The sequence below is a fragment of the Ranitomeya variabilis genome, chromosome 4, assembly GCF_051348905.1.
Source record: "Ranitomeya variabilis isolate aRanVar5 chromosome 4, aRanVar5.hap1, whole genome shotgun sequence".
NCBI lineage: Eukaryota > Metazoa > Chordata > Amphibia > Anura > Dendrobatidae > Ranitomeya > Ranitomeya variabilis.
In genome coordinates, this window is record NC_135235.1 from 670,517,466 (window position 1) to 670,538,211 (window position 20,746).

The 20,746-nt window shown below is 45.9% G+C and overlaps 1 protein-coding gene across 2 annotated transcripts in view; it reads left to right on the top strand.

Annotated features, from left to right (window-relative positions):
• Window positions 1–17,209: 17,209 nt before the first annotated feature.
• The window catches only part of LOC143766289 (uncharacterized), a 32,710-nt gene continuing 29,173 nt past the window's right edge, over window positions 17,210–20,746 (top strand). Inside the window, exon 1 of one of the 2 annotated variants that reach the window (XM_077253849.1) lies at window positions 17,210–17,247. In XM_077253849.1, the coding sequence (XP_077109964.1) occupies window positions 17,221–17,247 (27 nt within the window). In that variant the 5' untranslated portion in view covers window positions 17,210–17,220. The remainder of the gene's footprint in view (window positions 17,248–20,746) is intronic. The other variant, XM_077253850.1, reaches the window with a different exon arrangement.

Sequence of the window (20,746 nt, forward strand, 5' to 3'; positions counted from 1 at the left end):
AGTTTGGCATAAATTTTATGCGACGCGTTTTTCAAGATACTTTGACACAAAATTGCAGCTGAAATATTGTTTTGTCATAGCCGGTAATAATTTTATCGTGTTAGCAGCAAAAGTTGAGCTAGTATGCCAAATTTCAGCATCATAGCCAGTATAGAACTCTAATGGCTATGTGCCAAAGTTTGCAAAATCCTCTTAGCTGAAGCCGCAGGCTTGGTGGAACCTCCAGTGAAAGGTCAACAGTGCCCAATGTATTTGAGATCTGGCCCTAAAAATTTACAGAACCTCTTTTCAAACATACATGTACATCCTTATAAATTTTCAGCAAAATTGGAGAAGGTCGAGTGGGGACCACTGGTCCACTTGACATGGAATGACTGAAAAGCGACATGGTGTCCGCTAAAAATTGGAGTCAATTTTTCATTGAAAAAGTCAAATGGCGCTCCTTCCCTTCTGATCCCTGTCGTGCGCACAAACAGTGGTTCTACCCCACATATGGGGTATCGGTGTACTCAGGACAAATTGTACAATAACTTTTGGGGTCCACTTTCTCCTTTTTCCATTGGGAAAATAAAAAAAATTGTTGCTAAGAGATCATTTTTGTGACTAAAAAGTTAAATGTTCATTTTTTCCTTCCATGTTGCTTCTGCTGCTGTGAAGCACCTGAAGGGTTAATAAACTTCTTGAATGTGGTTTTGAGTACCTTAAGGGGTGCAGTTTTTAGAATGGTGTCACTTTTGGGTATTTTCAGCCATATAAACCCCTCAAACTGACTTCAAATGTGAGGTGGTCCTAAAAAAATGGTTTTGTAAATTTTGTTGTAAAAATGAGAAATCGCGGGTCAAATTTTAACCCTTATAACTTGACAGCAAAAAAAAAAATTTGTTTCCAAAAATGTGCTGATGTATAGTAGACATGTGGGTAATGTTATTTATTAACTATTTTGTGTCACATAACTCTCGTTTGACAGAATAAAAATTCAAAATTTAAAAATTGTGAAATTTTCAAAATTTTAACCAAATTTCCATTTTTTTCACAAATAAACGCAAAAATTATCGACCTAACTAACATGAAGCCCAATATGTCACGAAAAAACTGTCTCAGAACCGCTAGGATCCGTTGAAGCGTTCCTGAGTTATGACCTCATAAAGGGACACTGGTCAGAATTGCAAAAAATGGCCAGGTCATTAAGGTCAAAATAGGCTGGGTCATGAAGGGGTTAATCGCATGCCCTTTGGTCTGACTAACGCCCCAGGGACATTCCAGTGCTTGATGGAGAGATTTGAATTTTGAGGCTACCTTGATGACATCATCGTCTACACACCCACCTTCAAGGAGCACCTACAGCGGCTACAACAAGTGTTGAGCCGGTTACAGAGTCATGGTCTGAAAGTGAAGCCCCAGAAATGCCATCTTTTCTGCAAGCAAATTGAGTATTTGGGGCATATTGAGTCGAGCGAAGGAGTACGACTTGCGAGAGAGAAAATGGCAGCGGTTCAAGAATGGCCCACTCCTACATCGGTGAAAGATGTACAGGCTTTCCTAGGGCTTACTGGATAGTACCCCATGCTGGAACTGCTGAAGGGAGTGTCGGCCGGCTACGGAAACCGAACCATCCAGTGGGGAGACCGGCAAAAGGAAGCTTTTCGAGCCTTGAAAATGGCTCTCACCGAGGCCCCCATACTTGCTTATGCTGATTTTTCACAGCCATTCCTTCACACTGACAGGAGTCCACATTGCCTGGGAGCAGTCCTGTCGCAGGTACAAGGAGAAAAAGAATGGGCGATAGCCTACGCGAGCCGGTCCCTGCATAATTCAGAGTGAAATCTGGTGACAATGTCTGGTGGAGCATTGTAAGGAAAAGAGGGAACTAGATCTTACTTTCAGGCAATATGGTGAACTTGTCTCCTATTTATAACCATACTGACCAACGATCACGTTGTTAAACTACGTTGAATCAAGAAGTGTGATTTGTTTTTTTGGTTAAAAAGTTATAACTTTATTGACATATGCACCAACAAATAAATACACATACTTAAAATAGTGCCTCTAAACCGCAGAAATATTATAATAGCAGGTAAGCGTAGGAACTACACAAATCCAGGGAAAATTTCAATCATAACAGTCTCCAAGTAGCATTAAAGTCATGTTAATTAATTAAGGCATGAAAAATATTCATATCCAAAATGGAAGACAATATTATGTCAATGACTCATAAAGCATGCTGTGAAAACACCTCAGGCTATGTGCACACATAGGAAGGGTCTTCTGCGGGTTCTCCCGCAGCGGATTTGATAAATCTGCAGGGCAAAACCGCTGCGGTTAGCCCTGCAGATTTATCGCGGTTTGTCTTGCGGTTTCCGCTGCGGGTTTACTCCTGCACTATGCAGCATCAATAGTAATGTTAAAAATAATTAAAAAAATGGTTATACTCACCCTCTGACGTCCCGATCTCCTCGGCGCTGCACCCGGCGGTCCGGTTCCAAAGATGCTCTGCAAGAAGGACCTTCGTGACGTCACGGTCATGTGACCGAGACGTCATCGCAGGCCCTGCTCGCATAGCAACCCTGCAACTGGACGGCTGCGTGCAGCGCTGAGAGGTGAGTATATCATTATTTTTTATTTTAATTCTTTTTTTTTTTTTACACAAATATGGTTCCCAGGGCCTGGAGGAGAGTCTCCTCTCCTCCACCCCGGGTACCATCCGCACATGATCCGCTTACTTCCCGCATGGTGGACATAGCCCCATGCGGGAAGTATGCGGATCAATGCATTCCTATGTGTGCAGAATCGCCACGATTCCGCACAAAGAAGTGACATGCTCCCGAATGTAAACCGCTGCGTTTTCGGTTTCCCATAGGTTTACATTGAACTGTAAACTCATGGGAAACTGCTGCGGACCCGCAGCTGCAAAAACGCTACGGATCCGCAGCAAAAACCGCAACGTGTGCACATACCCTTAATGTTATTAATTGTGTTGATTGTTGAAAGTTATAACATGAAGACTATTAAAGTGCTAGTGCCTATAAATAATATGTAGAGTGTAACAAAACAGCACAACATGCACAGGTTAACACTGACAATACCTCCATCTTAGCAAACCTATGAGCCTTTCTCCAGAAAAACCCATCACTAAAGGTACCGTCACACTCAGCGACGCTGCAGCGATATAGACAACGAGCCGATCGCTGGAGCATCGCTGTTTAGGTCGCTGGGGGCGTCCAGGAAGCTGTCGCGAAACGCGTGTCGGGGTTTGGCCTAGGTATAGCGTGCCACTTGGCCACACACAGGGAGCATCACCTATCCAGGTAATATGTGTTTATAAGTTTCCGCAGCTTAATTCTTTGTGTGCTGGGCAATCATTATTGTCAAACAATGCTGTTATAGATAACGCTATTCATTGTGTTGTATTGCTCTGGTTTAATGGTTTGGTTTGGTTTGGTTAACACCTACTTTGTATGAGCTTTTGTAAAGGATGTTGCATTTTCACCATTAAACCTGCTTATTTTGATGCCGGTCTTTGTTTGTACACAGTCATCATGTTCCAGATAGACAATATCTATTCACTGTGCTCTATTGTTCTGGTCTGATGGTTTGTTTTGGGGTTAACCCCTCTTTTGTATAGGCTCCAGTAAAGGTTGGTGCATTTTTACCATTTACACCTGCATATTTTGATGCCGGTCTATGTTTGCACACATTTATTATTACCAGACAGACAATATACTCATCATTTACTATTAGTGATGGGTTTTTCTGGAGAAGGGCTCATAGGTTTGCTAAGGCTACTTTCACACTAGCGTCGTTCGACGCACGTCGCAATGCATCGATATGTAGAAAAAACGCATCCTGCAAGGTTGCCCGCAGGATGCGTTTTTTCTCCATAGACTTTACATAGCGACGCATTGCGACGGAGTGCCACATGTCGCAACCGTCGTGCGACGGTTGCGTCGTGTTTTGGCGGACCGTCTGCACAAAAAAAGTTACATGTAACTTTTTGTGCGTCGTGTCCGCCATTTCCGACCGCGCATGCACGGCCGGAACTCCGCCCCCTCCTCCCCGCACATTACAATGGGGCAGCGGATGCATTGAAAAACTGCATCCGCTGCCCCCGTTGTGCTTAATTAACACACTGTCCGTCGGTATGTCTGGCCGACGGTTTGCGACGGCCCGTACCGACGGACTAGTGGGAAAGTAGCCTTAGATGGAGGTATTATCAGTGTTAACCTGTACATGTTGTGCTGTTTTGTTACACTCTACATATTATTTATAGGCACTAGCACTTTAATAGTTTTCATGTTTATAACTTTCAACAATCAACACAATAACATTGAGGTGTTTTCTCAGCATGGTTTATGAGTCATTGACATAATATTGTCTTGCATTTTGGATATCAATATTTTTCATGCCTTAATTATTTAACATGACTTTAATGCTACTTGGAGACTGCTATGATTGACATTTTCCCTGGATTTGTGTAGTTCCTACGCTTACCTGCCATTATAATATTTCTGCGGTTTAGAGGCACTATTATAACTATGTATATTTATTTGTTGGTGTATATGTCAATAAAGTTATAACTTTTTAACCAAAAAAACAAATAACACTTCTTGATTCAAAGTAGTTTAATAACGTGATCGTTGGTCAGTATGTTTATATATTGATTAGAGTGCTACCCATCCCTTGAGTAGGGAAATGGGGCTGGGTTATATGTTTATATAGACTATTTATAACCGTCTATATGGTTATTGTGTGATGGTACTGCTGTATTTTCAATCCACCTGCTTGGCCTTGGATGGGGGTGAACATGCTGGCTACTACATAGTTTTGTCAACCTCCTTTTCCCTCTTCACTAACCTGTTACTTACTTTACCGACAGTGACTTCTCCCTTACCGAGTACGCGTCCATGGATCCCACCTCCTCCCCCATTCTCCCTCTCCCCACATTCACTGTCAAACAAGTCTCTCCCCCTAGCGCGCGCTACCTGCAGAGCATACAAATAAGGCCAGTTTCACATTTGCGGTTGTGTCCGCAGCGTTTCTTCCGCAATTATCCGCATGCGTTGTGTATTCCTATCTTTAACATTAGGGACGCATGCATCTGCGATCGGTTGCTTTTTGCCGCGTTTGACGACTCATGCGTCGTTTTGTCTTCTGCGGTTTGGCGCGGTAAACGCTACATGTAGTAATTTTAGAGGCGTCAATTTGCCGCCTAGAAACGTATGCGGTTGATTGCGGAAGGAATGCGCCAAAAAACGCATTGCTGTCTATGTGAACGCATGCGTTCGCAAGCACATGCGTTTGCTTGCGTTTGTGAATGCATGCGTTGTATCCCAGGAAAACATGTCTAGACACTGATTAGCCACCCCCCACATACAAGGTGATAAAGGGAGGGAGTGGACATTTGCAGGTCACTACTCAGCAGAGAACCAGACGAGCATCAGAATGTTATCTTCTTCTGATGAAGATCAAACGCCTGGGCCTGCACAAGCGGAAAATGTCAGCGAAGTGAGTATTCACCTCCTCAGATTGGTAAGTATTCACTGTCACATCAACACATATGACAATTATTTTGATTGTTTTTTTAGAGTACTTCTTCCACTGCGACAGAGGCTGAGCAGGAGCAGCGGGGTCACGGTCGGGTGGCACAGCGGCAGCGTGTATGTATACGTGGCTGACTGTTTATTGTATCCTCACTTTACAATTCTTGAATCTTCATTTATTTACTTTTCTCTTTCTTTACATTTTTCTTCTGCACTCCTTTTTTTTCGACTTTCAATATTTATGCCATTTCTCTGCTTCTGTTTTCTTTCTTCCTTATGTTAATGTCTCCAACATTAATGTCCTTTTTTTTTTTTTTAGGTTCCAGAACGGGCCACCTCATCTCCCTGGTCCATGAGCGAGTGCCGTTGTGGGACACCCGGATTCCGCAGCACTCGGACAACGTGACGATCCGGCGGCTATGGAATGAGGTGGCCAAAGCGATGTGGGATGGCTGGGACAACGCCCCGACTCGGGTCCGAACTGCATTTGGTAAGGATTGCAATGCAGTGTGAAGCAGCAGAGACCTTGGCCGTGCTTACACAACTTTGTGTGATGAGAGAAACTCCTGAGAGTTTTTCTCATCACACACAGTTGTGAGACCATGGCCAAAAGTCCATTGTCTAACCATTGTTTTGTTTTTTCAACAGTGGGCAGAGTCAAAACATGTTGGCGTTCGATGAAGGACCGCTTCAACAAGGACCTTCGTCAAGAGAGCCGGCTTCCTAGTGGCTCTGGAGCAAGGATCAGAAAATACAAATATCACCGCATCCTTGCATTTTTGAGACCGGTCCTTGCCCAGAGAACGTAAGTATATTTTTGGTGAAAAAAAAGATGTTTTGTATTGCATTAGGCTGCCGTCACACTAGCATTTTTTGGTCACTATTTTACATCAGTATTTGGAATCCAAAACCAGGAGTGGGTGATTAATGCAGTAGTGGTGCATCTGTTTCGATTATACTTTTCCTCGGACTGTTGTACTCCTGGTTTTGGCTTCCAAAGTCTGATGTAAAACTCTGACCAAATACTGCTAGTGTGACCTCAGCCTTAATCTGTATGTTTATATTCCACAGGAGTTGGCGTTTTGTAAATGTTTGGTATTAATTTTTTTTCTTCTTTTTTTCACAGCACATGGAGCAGCACTCTTGACCCTGGTTCTGGAGTAGTCCTTCACCAAACAGCCAGGAAGCTGGTCCATCAGGTGATCCCCTTTCCCAGTCCTCTGCCTCTGCCCATTTTTTTTGGGCTCCTCCCGGCAGCGGCAGAGGGCCGCGGACAGGTCACTCATGCCCGAGTTTTTGCACCTGAGCTCGGTTTTTCACGAGGGACTCAAGGCGATGGGTGACCTACTGGATACTGCCATTAGCCATATGAGTACATGTGTCCAGGAGGTTACCACAGCCCTTGCCCAAGTGAAATCCGACCTCCAGAGGCCAGCACATCATTTTTTTAATCAAATTGAACAGGGCATGTCGGAACACCTTACTCCCGATCTCCAGATTAGTGTTATGCAGGCCTGCAATGCTGCTTACGTGCAGGCTATGCAGCAGAGTCGGTATTTTCGGCAGACAGTGGGGGCATTTCCACCTGTGCCCACACTGTCACACTTTACCTCAATGCCGACCTCTGCTGCATACCACTGCACGGCCACTTCCATTCCAAGCACTGCCGGACACCACTATAGCACCACCACCATGCCGAGTGCTTTTAGACAGCCCTCCGCCACCACCATGACAACTGCTGCTCCTGCTTGGACCTCCTCCACTGCCACCACCATGCGGCAGCCGCAGGACCCTGGCATGGCCTTCCACAGGACCGCTACCATGCAACAGCTGCCGGACCCTGGCCTGGCCTTCCCTGCCACCACAACAATGCCGCTGACGGACCCTGGCCTGGCGTTCCCTGCCACCACAACAATGCCGGACCCTGGCCTGGCGTTCCCCGCCACCACAACAATGCCGCTGCCGGACCCTGGCCTGGCATTCCCCGCCACCACAACAATGCCGCTGCCGGACCCTGGCCTGGCGTTCCCCGCCACCACAACAATGCCGCTGCCGGACCCTGGCCTGGCGTTCCCCGCCACCACAACAGTGCCCCTGCCCGACCCTGGCCTGGCGTTCCCCACCACCACAACAATGCCACTGCAAAGGCACACGGACCCTGACAGGTCAGCCACCAGGGCCAGGCCGATACCAATGAGCCCAACGAGGCTCCCCGGACCGCAGCGCCGATCCCAGAAAGGGAAAGGCAAAAGAAAACTAAAGAAGATAGCTATCCCTCCCCCCTCACCTTCCAATGTGTCTGTAATGTCTGGTTTGTCTCACCCTTCCAGTGTGTCTCTACCCTCTCATGTGTCTAGCCCAATCCTCGAACTTCCAGACCCCAGTAATTTTATTGCACCTTCTCCAGCCACCCCTGCGTCGTCCACAGTTAGCCAGCCCTCACAGCTCCACACCCCCCATTTCCGTCAATCAACTGCAAGCAGGCGCAGTTAATTTTTTGTTTGTTTGTTTGTTTTGTTAAAATAAATAATCATGTTTAAGGTTTGGTTAATTGTGTATTTTGCAGCCAGCAACACACACCGAGCGCCAAATAAAAAAAATGCGCCGCGCGCTTTATTTTTTTGCCACCTCCTAGCTCCAGTAGTTAGTAAGTACAACACTGCAGCTTTGTGTGTATTTGGTATAGAGATATGAGGTGGCCCAAAAAAATAATACTTGTATTTTCTCCATAATCTCTTCTTTCTGTTTACTCTGTGACTTTGTGTCGCAGACTGAAGAGGAAATGGTGGTAATACACAGCAGAATACACAGCAGAACTATACTCAACAGGTCATCAAAAAATCATTAGTTATGACACCTGCATGTAGGATAGCTGCGGAGACACCATCACGTGTTTCTCGACGCAAGCAGTGAATAGCCAGACCTTTCCCCGGGTGGGAACAACCACGGGAAGGGCAGCATCCAATAAAGGAAAACATCCAATACAGGAAAACCACCTATGCCAAGCATGGTATCCATCCACAGACAGCTGTTTCGGGGTGTTTGCCCCTCATCAGTGTGGAGTAGGAATCTGGCTATTAGGAGCAGTGCCTAGTAAAAGGCTGTGAAGGAACAGATGATTGGCCTCGGGGAGACCAAAACATCCAACACTGCGGAGACACCATCACGTGTTTCTCAACGCAGTGATCCAGAACACTGCCCCCATCCCAGAACACTGCCCCGCGCACTTTATTTTTTTGCCACCTCCTAGCTCCAGTAGTTAGTAAGTACAACACTGCAGCTTTGTGTGTATTTGGTATAGAGATATGAGGTGGCCCAAAAAAATAATACTTGTATTTTCTCCATAAGCTCTTCTTTCTGTTTACTCTGTGACTTTGTGTCGCAGACTGAAGAGGAAATGGTGGTAATACACAGCAGAATACACAGCAGAACTATACTCAACAGGTCATCAAAAAATCATTAGTTATGACACCTGACCTGGTGAGTAGAGAAATGCCTTGTATTACCTCCATTTCATCTTCTGTGTACATAAAATCTATTTCACACAAAGTGAAGGGACGATGGAGGTCATATGAGGCATATCTATACTCACCAGGACATGTTTCAGAAATAGTGAATTCATGAGGCATTTATTTGTGCATCATGAATTCATTATTTCTGACACCTGACTTGATGAGTATAGATCTGTTTTGTAGGCTGCCGTCACACTGTCAGTATTTGCTCAGTATTTTACATCACTGTTGGTAAGCCAAAACCAGGAGTGGAACAATGTGAGGAAAAGTATAATAGAAACATATGCACCACTTCTGCATTTATCACCCACTCCTGGTTTTGGCTTACAAATACTGATGTAAAGTACTGAACAAATACTGCTAATGTGATGGCACCAAACAGCCATCGTGTCTTCAGTCTGTGTCAAATAGATACTGGTGAACCGAGTCAGGACGCAATGACGTCAACAACCTAAGCCCAAAAAACCAAAGTGGTTTGTATAGGAAATACATAGGAGACATGGTCAAGATAATAAAACACATATTTTATTAACAACAAACATTAGTAACATTTAAAACATAACTAGTACAGACCCAAAGCCAACAGGACATTTTAAACAATATTGTCCTGCCATGCCACACGTCCTATCTCAGAATCAAAAAAGGCAGCAAATTGGTCCCGCATGTGGCCAACTTCAACAGTTGACCGCAGCGGGTGATGCTGGTAATCAGGCAAAGGGTTTGCAACTTGTTCATCAAGTTCAATGGCGGGTCGCTGCTTAGCCAGAATGTAATTGTGGAGAACCACACAGGCTTTGACCACCTCATCCACTGTCTCCATTTTTAGATTTATGGATGTTACAAGAATGCACCATTTTGTGACCATAATCCCAAAGGCACACTCTACTGTTCTGCGGACCCTGGTTCGTCTGTAATTATAGATCCGTTTTGTGCGGTTTAAGTCCCTACTTAAATATGACTTCAGTAGATTTTCACTAATCTGAAAGGCCTCATCCCCAACCATAACAAATGGCATCGGTGGGCCTTGAGTGTTGGGGAGAGGTCGTGGGTGTGGAAAATTACTATTAATGCCATAAATACGTCAGCCCATATCCGAGTTTTTGAAAGTCTGGGAATCGTTGCCACGGCCAAAAACACCAATGTCCACGGCGATGAAGCGACAGTCCGCATCAGCTATTGCCATGAGAACTACTGAAAATATTTTTTATAGTTGAAGAACTCTGATCCCGTTCTGGCTGGTTTGATAATCCGGATGTGCTTTCCATCCACCGCACCCAAACAGTTGGGGAAATCACACACAGTCCAGAATTGATCAGCAATTCCCATTCAGATGTCCTCGGTGGGTAGGGGTATAAATTCTTCACGGAGAACGTTCCACAAAGCCCAGCAGGTGTCCAAAGCTATTCCGGACAGGGTGGAAATTCCAAGCCGGTACTGGACGTGGAGGGATGACAAGCTCTCTCCGGTTGCCAGAAATCTGTAATAGAATAAAGAAAAAATAAATTACAATCATTTCTATTTATGGTGTTATTCTGCTAAAGACATAAATACAAAGAATACATGTCAGACCAACAATAATTATGACTGGCACTTGTTTAGAATTATTACATACCTTAAGGTAATCAGGAGACGTTCCTCTGCTGGAATCGCTCTACGGAGCTGGGTGTCCTGTCTCCTTGAACACGAGCAAGCAACTCCAAAAAAGAGTCTTGCGACATCCTGGTATATTCCAGGAATTTGCACGGGTTGGCATTAAGCTCGCCATACAGCGTGTCATATGCTCCACGGCTCTCCCGGAGTTCTATAATGTGGTGTTGCCAAAAACGCCTATGCCGTGTCCTTCTCCGTCTTTCACGGTTTCGGTGTTGCTCCCAAGCAAATGCACGCACAAGAAAAAGCTTGATGCTTAGATCCAGGTTAAAGTAAAAGCTATCCATGCGAAGATCCATCATGACACAGGATACAGTAGCACACTGGTAAGATTTCAGCAGTCCTAGGGTCTATATATAGATATCCCATAATACACGCCCTCTGTAGTCCCATTGGCAGTGTCTGGGTATCTAGATTTTTCTCCTGTAAAATTTTTCACCATGCGCACAAAAACGCAAAAGCATGAAAAAACGCATGAAAAGCATGGAAATGCAGCGTTTTTAGACTGCATGCATTCCTGCATGTGTTGTGAATTCTGCTCTTGGGCTCCCTCCGGTGGTTGTTGGTGGTAGTGCAGTTGTCTTGGGGTTGTAATCCAGGGCAGGTGTTTCTTCTGATTGCAGCTCTATTAGGTATTTAGGTGTGCAGGATCCATGAGTCAATGCCAGTTGTCCATTGTACTTAGAGGGATTGCATCTCTCTCTGGCTCCTCATGCCCTGCTGCCAATTCAGCTAAGATAAGTGTCTGGTTTTTTGTCTCTGTGCACATTTTCAATGTGCTTTGCAATTCAGTGCAATTCATTGTGTTTTTGTCCAGCTTAGACTTTGTTTGGATTTTTCAGTCATGCTGGATTCTCAGGAGATGCAGATATACTTTCTATGTCTTTAGTTAGATGTAGTATATTTGTATTATCTGCTGTGGATATTTTTAGTATTTTAATACTGACCGCTTAGAATTCTGTCCTATCCTTTTCTGTTTAGCTAGAAGTGCCTCTTTTGCTAAATCCTGTTTTTCTGCCTGCGTGTGTTTTTCCTGTTATACTCACAGTCAATATTTGTGGGGGGCTGCCTATCCTCTGGGGTTCTGCTCTGAGGCAAGATAGAATTCCCATTTCCATCTATAGGGGTATTTAGTCCTCCGGCTGTGTCGAGGTGTCTAGGACGTGTTAGGTACATCCCACGGCTACTTCTAGTTGCGGTGTTAGTTTAGGGTTTGCGGTCAGTACAGGTACCACCTACTCCTGAGAAAGTCTCTCATGCGGCTCCGAGGTCACCGGATCATAACAGCATGCGCCTAAAAACCGCTGCGTTTGTACGCGCTTCTATGCGTTTTTCCTGTACTTGCGTTTGCGGCTTAAACGCTGCGGATTCTAATGCAAATGTGAAACTAGCCTAAGACAGCTTGCGTCTCAAGCCTCACTATGATTCCCTCCCTTCATAATTACTGCGTGCTTCCTGCGCACTTCCTGTAATCACTGGCGCCCGCACATCTTTGGGGTATTTAACCCATGAGGCTACCAATGTGTACACACACACCACAGAGGGTGCCAGCCAGCTACAAGAAATAGGTCAGTTTACCTCGCAGTAAAACCCTGACTTTTACTACTTCAACTATCATTTTATCTAAATGATCTTACTCCATCTTCACAGCCCCAGCTGGGACTTCTGTTTTCTATGCCTCTTCTTCAGCCCCTTGGCCATTCTTCTCTATTGCATAAGGTCAGTGTTCTCTTACAGCTTACCCTCATCCAGACCCCATTGTGTATATTTATTATACCCATACGTATACAGTGGGGCAAAAAAGTATTTAGTCAGTCAGCAATAGTGCAAGTTCCACCACTTAAAAAGATGAGAGGCGTCTGTAATTTACATCATAGGTAGACCTCAACTATGGGAGACAAACTGAGAAAAAAAAATCCAGAAAATCACATTGTCTGTTTTTTTATCATTTTATTTGCATTTTATGGTGGAAAATAAGTATTTGGTCAGAAACAAACAATCAAGATTTCTGGCTCTCACAGACCTGTAACTTCTTCTTTAAGAGTCTTCTCTTTCCTCCACTCATTACCTGTAGTAATGGCACCTGTTTAAACTTGTTATCAGTATAAAAAGACACCTGTGCACACCCTCAAACAGTCTGACTCCAAACTCCACTATGGTGAAGACCAAAGAGCTGTCAAAGGACACCAGAAACAAAATTGTAGCCCTGCACCAGGCTGGGAAGACTGAATCTGCAATAGCCAACCAGCTTGGAGTGAAGAAATCAACAGTGGGAGCAATAATTAGAAAATGGAAGACATTCAAGACCACTGATAATCTCCCTCGATCTGGGGCTCCACGCAAAATCCCACCCCGTGGGGTCAGAATGATCACAAGAACGGTGAGCAAAAATCCCAGAACCACGCGGGGGGACCTAGTGAATGAACTGCAGAGAGCTGGGACCAATGTAACAAGGCCTACCATAAGTAACACACTACGCCACCATGGACTCAGATCCTGCAGTGCCAGACGTGTCCCACTGCTTAAGCCAGTACATGTCCGGGCCCGTCTGAAGTTTGCTAGAGAGCATTTGGATGATCCAGAGGAGTTTTGGGAGAATGTCCTATGGTCTGATGAAACCAAACTGGAACTGTTTGGTAGAAACACAACTTGTCGTGTTTGGAGGAAAAAGAATACTGAGTTGCATCCATCAAACACCATACCTACTGTAAAGCATGGTGGTGGAAACATCATGCTTTGGGGCTGTTTCAGTGCAAAGGGGCCAGGACGACTGATCCGGGTACATGAAAGAATGAATGGGGCCATGTATCGTGAGATTTTGAGTGCAAACCTCCTTCCATCAGCAAGGGCATTGAAGATGAAACGTGGCTGGGTCTTTCAACATGACAATGATCCAAAGCACACTGCCAGGGCAACGAAGGAGTGGCTTCGTAAGAAGCATTTCAAGGTCCTGGAGTGGCCTAGCCAGTCTCCAGATCTCAACCCTATAGAAAACCTTTGGAGGGAGTTGAAAGTGCATGTTGCCAAGCGAAAAGCCAAAAACATCACTGCTCTAGAGGAGATCTGCATGGAGGAATGGGCCAACATACCAACAACAGTGTGTGGCAACCTTGTGAAGACTTACAGAAAACGTTTGACCTCTGTCATTGCCAACAAAGGATATATTACAAAGTATTGAGATGAAATTTTGTTTCTGACCAAATACTTATTTTCCACCATAATATGCAAATAAAATGATAAAAAAATGATAAAAAAACAGACAATGTGATTTTCTGGATTTTTTTTTTGTCTCCCATAGTTGAGGTCTACCTATGATGTAAATTACAGACGCCTCTCATCTTTTTAAGTGGTGGAACTTGCACTATTGCTGACTGACTAAATACTTTTTTGCCCCACTGTATATGTTTTAGCACCTCATTTCATTCTTATTTTGATTTTTGCACCTTAGTTGTACCACTATACTATTATATTGTATTAATACTGTGTTATTCTCTGTATCCTTTACGGTGAGGTTTGATAAAGACCTGGATCAGGGTCGAAACGTTACCGCATTCTCGTGTTACTTATCCTTTTCTGTGGTGTACAGAAAATAAATTTGAGCACTATTTTGCAAAAGCAAAGAACCTTTTTGAGTGCTGCTGTTACTCTTTTCCTGTCATATTATCTGGGCTCTGTCCAGGTTCAGCCTGCAACTAATATCCTAACAGAGTGCGCGTCATTCATTTTTTCAATTTTTTTTCAATATCTGCATTATAAGACGCACCTCCATTTTCCTCCAAAATTTTTTGGGAAAAAAGTGCGTCTTATAATCCGAAAAATATGGTATGTCTAATACCTGTGTCTTATATTAGGGCCTGTTCACACTGTCCTTACCGCTCCCGGAGCATTCTGCAAGACACGGACACCGGCCAGAAGACACTTTATTTTTTTATACAGTAAATCTGTTTCACGTCATCTTTCCCCATTTCTGCAGTGTTTTTTTTCCCTAGTCAAATGAATGGGACACAAAAATGCAAGTGAAAAGTCTGCAGAAAAAGCAGAATATTTCCTGCCAACACTGTAGCTCAATCCGCAGCAAAAATGGTGCGTGTGAACAGTGTCTACAGGGGTTTTCCGAGAATGTAAAAATAATTAGCATGAAATGATAAATCAACGGCTGCTCCAGCACTGATGCTCCGGGGGTCTCTGATAGTCTTATCACTGTGCTGCAGGGGTCTTGTGGCTCCGGAGGTCTCTGCCAGTCTCAAAATTGGGCTGCAGTGGTCTTGTGGCTACGGGGGTCTCTGCCAGTCTCAGCACTGGGCTGCAGTGGTCTTGAGGCTCCGGGGGTCTCTGCCAGTCTCAGCACTGGGCTGCAGTGGTCTGGTGGCTCCGGGGGTCTCTGCCAGTCTCAGCACTGGGCTGCAGTGGTCTTGTGGCTCCGGAGGTCTCTGCCAGTCTCAGCACTGGGCTGCAGTGGTCTTGTGGCTCCGGGGGTCTCTGCCAGTCTCAGCACGGGGCTGCAGTGGTCTTGTGGCTCTGTGTGTCTCTGCCATCATCAGCACTGGGCTGCAGTGGTCTTGTGGCTTCAAGGGTCTCTGCCAGTCTCAGCACTGGGCTGCAGGGGTCTTGTGGCTCCGGGGTTCTCTGCCAGTCTTAGCACTGGGTTGCAGGGGTCTTGTGGCTCTGGGGTCTCTGCCAGTCTTAGAACTGGGCTGCAGTGGTCTTGTGGCTCCGGGGTCTCTGCCAGTCTCTGCACTGGGCTGCAGTGGTCTTGTGGCTCCGGGGGTCTTGTGGCTCCGGGGGTCTCTGCCAGTCTTAGCACTGGGCTGCAGGGGTCTTGTGGCTCCATGGGTCTCCGCCAGTCTTAGCACTGGGCTACAATCATCTTTTGGCTGCACCTTATATTATAGCGGCAAAGTGAATAATAACCATCAGGGACCCCGAACCATTGGCCGAGGAGCCAGAGGGGATTTAGCAAGGGAGTTTGGGGGACATGTAGGACTAATTTTTGAATCCTTTTTATTCTGCTGTTAGGTAGGATGTAGAAAAAGGCGGCAATTCTGCTGTTTTCTATTATGTGACTGTACAGCTCCTTCACGCGACCTATCATGTTTTTCACAGATGCCACGTGTGCCCTATTTAACCTATGGTGCTGCACTCATGTCTGTGTTTTCCCAGCAGCACAGATGACAAGGGCCAATACAAGTCTATGTGTCCGTGTAAACATGCCGTCCCTGTGCCGTCCATGTTTAAAGTATGTGAGAAGCTTTGTAATTTCATTTCCATTATCCATACCGGAAAAACGTGGATGGCACACTGATTGAAAACACTAGTGACACCGATATCGGTGTAACATGTACGTGTTTTATATGGACATGGGGGTCCACTTTGAATTTTGCCTAGGGCCTCAATTTGTCTAAAACCGGCCCTGACTACACGGACATGTTTCTGGTGAGAATCCAAATCAGGAGAGAAAATTACATATCATCAAGGAGTGGGGTCTAAGGGGTAACGTTTCTCCTTATGGAGAGTGACATACCAGCTCTGGCTTGTCAAGGTAAGGAGGCTTATTCGCCGTGCAATGCTCCTCTGGGAATTTAAATATGCAAATTGCCTCTGCTGAAAAAAAGGACTTAACTCTATAGCGCCACCTATTGGAAGTAGCGATCCTACAAGTCACAATCAACCCTTTAACGAGTCGTGCAATATGACTTAGGATAAGAGCCAAATCAGTATCTCAATTCGCAGACACGGTGTTTCGGGCTGTTGGCCCTCGTCAGTGCGAAGCATGAGAACTGATTTGGCTAGGTGAGAGGCTCTGGACTGGGGTCTAAGGGGTAGCGTTTCTCCTTATGGAGAGTGACATAAGGAGTGACTGATTTGGCTTTTATCCTAAGTCATATTGCACGACTCGTTAAAGGGTTGATTGTGACTTGTAGGATCGCTACTTCCAATAGGTGGCGCTATAGAGTTAAGTCCTCTTTTTTTCAGCAGAGGCAATTTGCATATATCATCAAGGGAAATCACAAGAAATCTGCCAATGTAATCAGAGAAATCTCATTCAGAAAGTTGTGAGATCCTGTTGGGGCATTGGAGACTCCGAATGGCCGATGAGATTTCCGAATAATCCTCAGACTGTAAAAACGCCATTTACCACTCATCACCCTTCATGATGTGTATCAAATTGTAAGACCCACTAAGGGCAAGGTCAGAAAACCATTTACCCCCAAAGGCTGATTATAGTCACGACTCCACTCTGTACACGCGTGGCTCCACTTTGTACACCTCGTGCACACACGGCTCCGCTCTATACACTTCGTACACGTGCGGCTCCGCTCCGTGCACCTCGTACACACGCGGCTCTGCTCCATCCACACTGTAAACCCCTCCTGACCCCACACATAAACTTCCCCTCATCCAGCACCATGACAACCAGCACAGCAGAGTCCTGCATACACTGAGGCCCCTGATCATGTGACCCCTGACTCCTCCCCTCCTGTGACCTCATCACAGGTCCTGTGCGCACAGAACAGCCATATATGTGGGGTGCGGCTCTGCAGGTGGAGGTAGGTGCTGGAAGCTCCATTATTCTCTATGTGGAGTGCGGCTCTGCTGGTGGAGGTCAGTGCTGGAGCCACGTTATTCTCTATGTGGAGTGCGGCTCTGCGGGTGGAGGTCAGTGCTGGAGGCTCCATTCTCTAAGCGGAGTGCGGCTCTGCGGGTGGAGGTCGGTGCTGGAAGCTCCATTATTCTCTATGTGGAGTGCGGCTCTGCGAGTGGAGGTCGGTGCTGGAGGCTCCATTATTCTCTACTGTAGTGCGGCTCTGCTGGAGGAGGTCAAATTACATGCACCAATTCTGGCGCTTTGCCTGGCTCTTCCCATCAACTGTGTATTGTCAGGTAGATTCAATCTCAGGGGTTAATATGGGTGAGACATCTATCAAACACCCTCGTTACTAACCCAGTAAGCTAAAAAAACACAAAACAAACTCCCTGGTTCACCAATTTATTAATTTAACCCCTTCCCGACCCATGACGCCACGTAGGCGTCATGAAAACCCGTGCCAATCCGACCCATGACGCCTATGTGGCGTCATGGAATGATCGCGTCCCTGCAGATCGGGTGAAAGGGTTAACTCCTATTTTACCCGATCTGCAGGGAGAGGGGGAGTGGTACTTCAGCCCAGGGGGGGTGGCTTCACCCCCCCCCCCCCCCAGTGGCTACGATCGCTCTGATTGGCTGTTGAAAGTGAAACTGCCAATCAGAGCGATTTGTAATATTTCACCTAAAAAACTGGTGAAATATTACAATCCAGCCATGGCCGATGCTGCAATATCAACGGCCATGGCTGGAAAACCTGAAGTGACCCCCCCCCCCACCCCACCGATCGCCCCCCCAGTGCTCCGTTATGGGGTCCGGTCCCCTCCGTCCTGTGCTCCGCTCCCCCGTCCTCCTGCCCGCTCCCCCCTGCTCCTATGTCACCCCCCCATGCTCCGACGCCCCCCCCCGTGCCCCGATCTCCCCCTCCTTATACTTACCGAGGCTCCCGGTGTCGGTCCGTCTTCTCCATGGGCGCCGCCATCTTCCAAAATGGCGGGCGCATGCTCAGTGCGCCCGCCGAATCTGCCAGCCGGCAGATTCATTACAAGTACATTTTGATCGCTGTGGTAGGTTCTATCACAGCGATCAAAATAAAAAAAATAAATAAATAAACCCCCCCCTTTATCACCCCCATAGGTAGGGACAATAATAAAATAAAGAAAATATTTTTTTTTCTTTTTCCACTACGGTTAGGGTTAGAACTAGGGTTAGGGTTACAGGTAGGGGTAGGGTTAGGGTTACAGGTAGGGTTAGGGTTAGGGTTATGGCATGTGCGGATTTGGCTGCGGATCCTCAGCGGATTGGCCGCGGATCTGCAGCGGATTGGCCGCGGATCCGCAGCGGATTGGCCGCTGCGAATTCGTAGCAGTTTTCCATCAGGTTTATAGTACCATGTACACCTATGGAAAACCAAATCCTCTGTGCCCATGGTGCGGAAAATTCCGTGCGGAAAATTCCGTGCAGAAACGCTGCGTTGTATTTTCCGCAGCATGTCAATTCTTTGTGCGGATTCCGCAGCGTTTTACACCTGTTCCTCAATAGGAATCCGCAGGTGAAATCCGCACAAAAAAACACTGGAAATCTGCTGTAAATCCGCAGGTAAAACGCAGTGCCTTTTACCTGCAGATTTTTCAAAAATCGTGCGGAAAAATCTCACACGAATCCGCAACGTGGGCACATACCCTTAGGGTTAGGGTTGGAATTAGGGCTAGGGTTGGAAATAGGGTTAAGATTAGGCTTGTGGTTAGGGTTACGGATAGGGTTAGGGGTGTGTTGGGGTTACAGTTGTGGTTAGGGTTGGGATTAGGGTTAGGGTTGGGATTAGGGTTAGGGTTGGAATTAGGGTTACGGGTGTGTTGGGGTTAGGGTTGTGGTTAGGGGTGTGTTGGGGTTAGGGTTGGGATTAGGGTTATGGCTACAGTTGGGATTAGGATTAGGGGTGTGTTGGGGTTAGTGTTGAAGTTAGAATTGAGGGGTTTCCACTGTTTAGGCACATCAGGGGTCTCCAAACGCAACATGGCGCCACCATTGATTCCAGCCAATCTTGCATTCAAAAAGTCAAATGGTGCTCCCTCCCTTCCAAGCCCCGACGTGCGCCCAAACAGTGGTTTACCCCCACATATGGGGTATCAGCGTACTCACAACAAACTGGGCAACAAATATTGGGGTCCAATTTCTCCTGTTACCCTTGAGAAAATAAAAAATTGCTTGCTAAAACATCTTTTTTGAGGAAAGAAAAATGATTTTTTATTTTCACGGCTCTGCGTTGTAAACTTCTGTGAAGCACTTGGGGGTTGAACGTGCTCACCACACATCTAGATTAGTTCCTTGGGAGGTCTAGTTTCCAAAATGGGGTCACTTGTGCGGGAGCTCCAATGTTTAGGCACACAGGGGCTCTCCAAACGCGACATGGTGTCCGCTAATGATTGGAGCTAATTTTCCATTCAAAAAGCCAAATGGCGTGCCTTCACTTCCGAGCCCTGCCGTGCGCCCAAACAGTGGTTTACCCCCACATATAGGGTATCATCGTACTCAGGACAAACTGGACAACAACATTTGGGGTCCAATTTCTCCTATTACCCTTGGGAAAATAAAACATTCTGGGCTAAAAATCATTTTTGAGGAAAGAAAAATTATTTTTTATTTTCACGGCTCTGCGTTATAAACTTCGGTGAAGCACCTGGGGATTATAAGTGCTCACTATGCATCTAGATAAGTTCCTTGGGGGGTATAGTTTCCAAAATGGGGTCACTTGTGGGGTGTTTCTACTGTTTAGGCACATCAGGGGCTCTGCAAATGCAACGTGACGCCCGCAGACCATTCCATCAAAGTCTGCATTTCAAATGTCACTACTTCCCTTCCGAGCCCTGACGTGCGCCCAAACAGTGGTTTACCCCCACATATGGGGTATCACTGTACTCACAACAAACTGGGCAACAAACATTGGGGCCCAATTTCTCCTGTTACCCTTGTGAAAATAAAAAATTGCTTGCTAAAACATCTTTTTTGAGGAAAGAAAAATGATTTTTTATTTTCACGGCTCTGCGTTGTAAACTTCTGTGAAGCACTTGGGGGTTGAACGTGCTCATCACACATCTAGATAAGTTCCTTGGGGGGTCTAGTTTCCATAATGGGGTCACTTGTGGGGTGTTTCTACTGTTTAGGCACATCAGGGGCTCTGCAAATGCAACGTGACGCCCGCAGACCATTCCATCAAAGTCTGCATTTCAAATGTCACTACTTCCCTTCCGAGCCCTGACGTGTGCCCAAACAGTGGTTTACCCCCACATATGGGGTATCAGCGTACTCACAACAAACTGGGCAACAAATATTGGGGTCCAATTTCTCCTGTTACCCTTGAGAAAATAAAAAATTGCTTGCTAAAACATCTTTTTTGAGGAAAGAAAAATGATTTTTTATTTTCACGGCTCTGCGTTGTAAACTTCTGTGAAGCACTTGGGGGT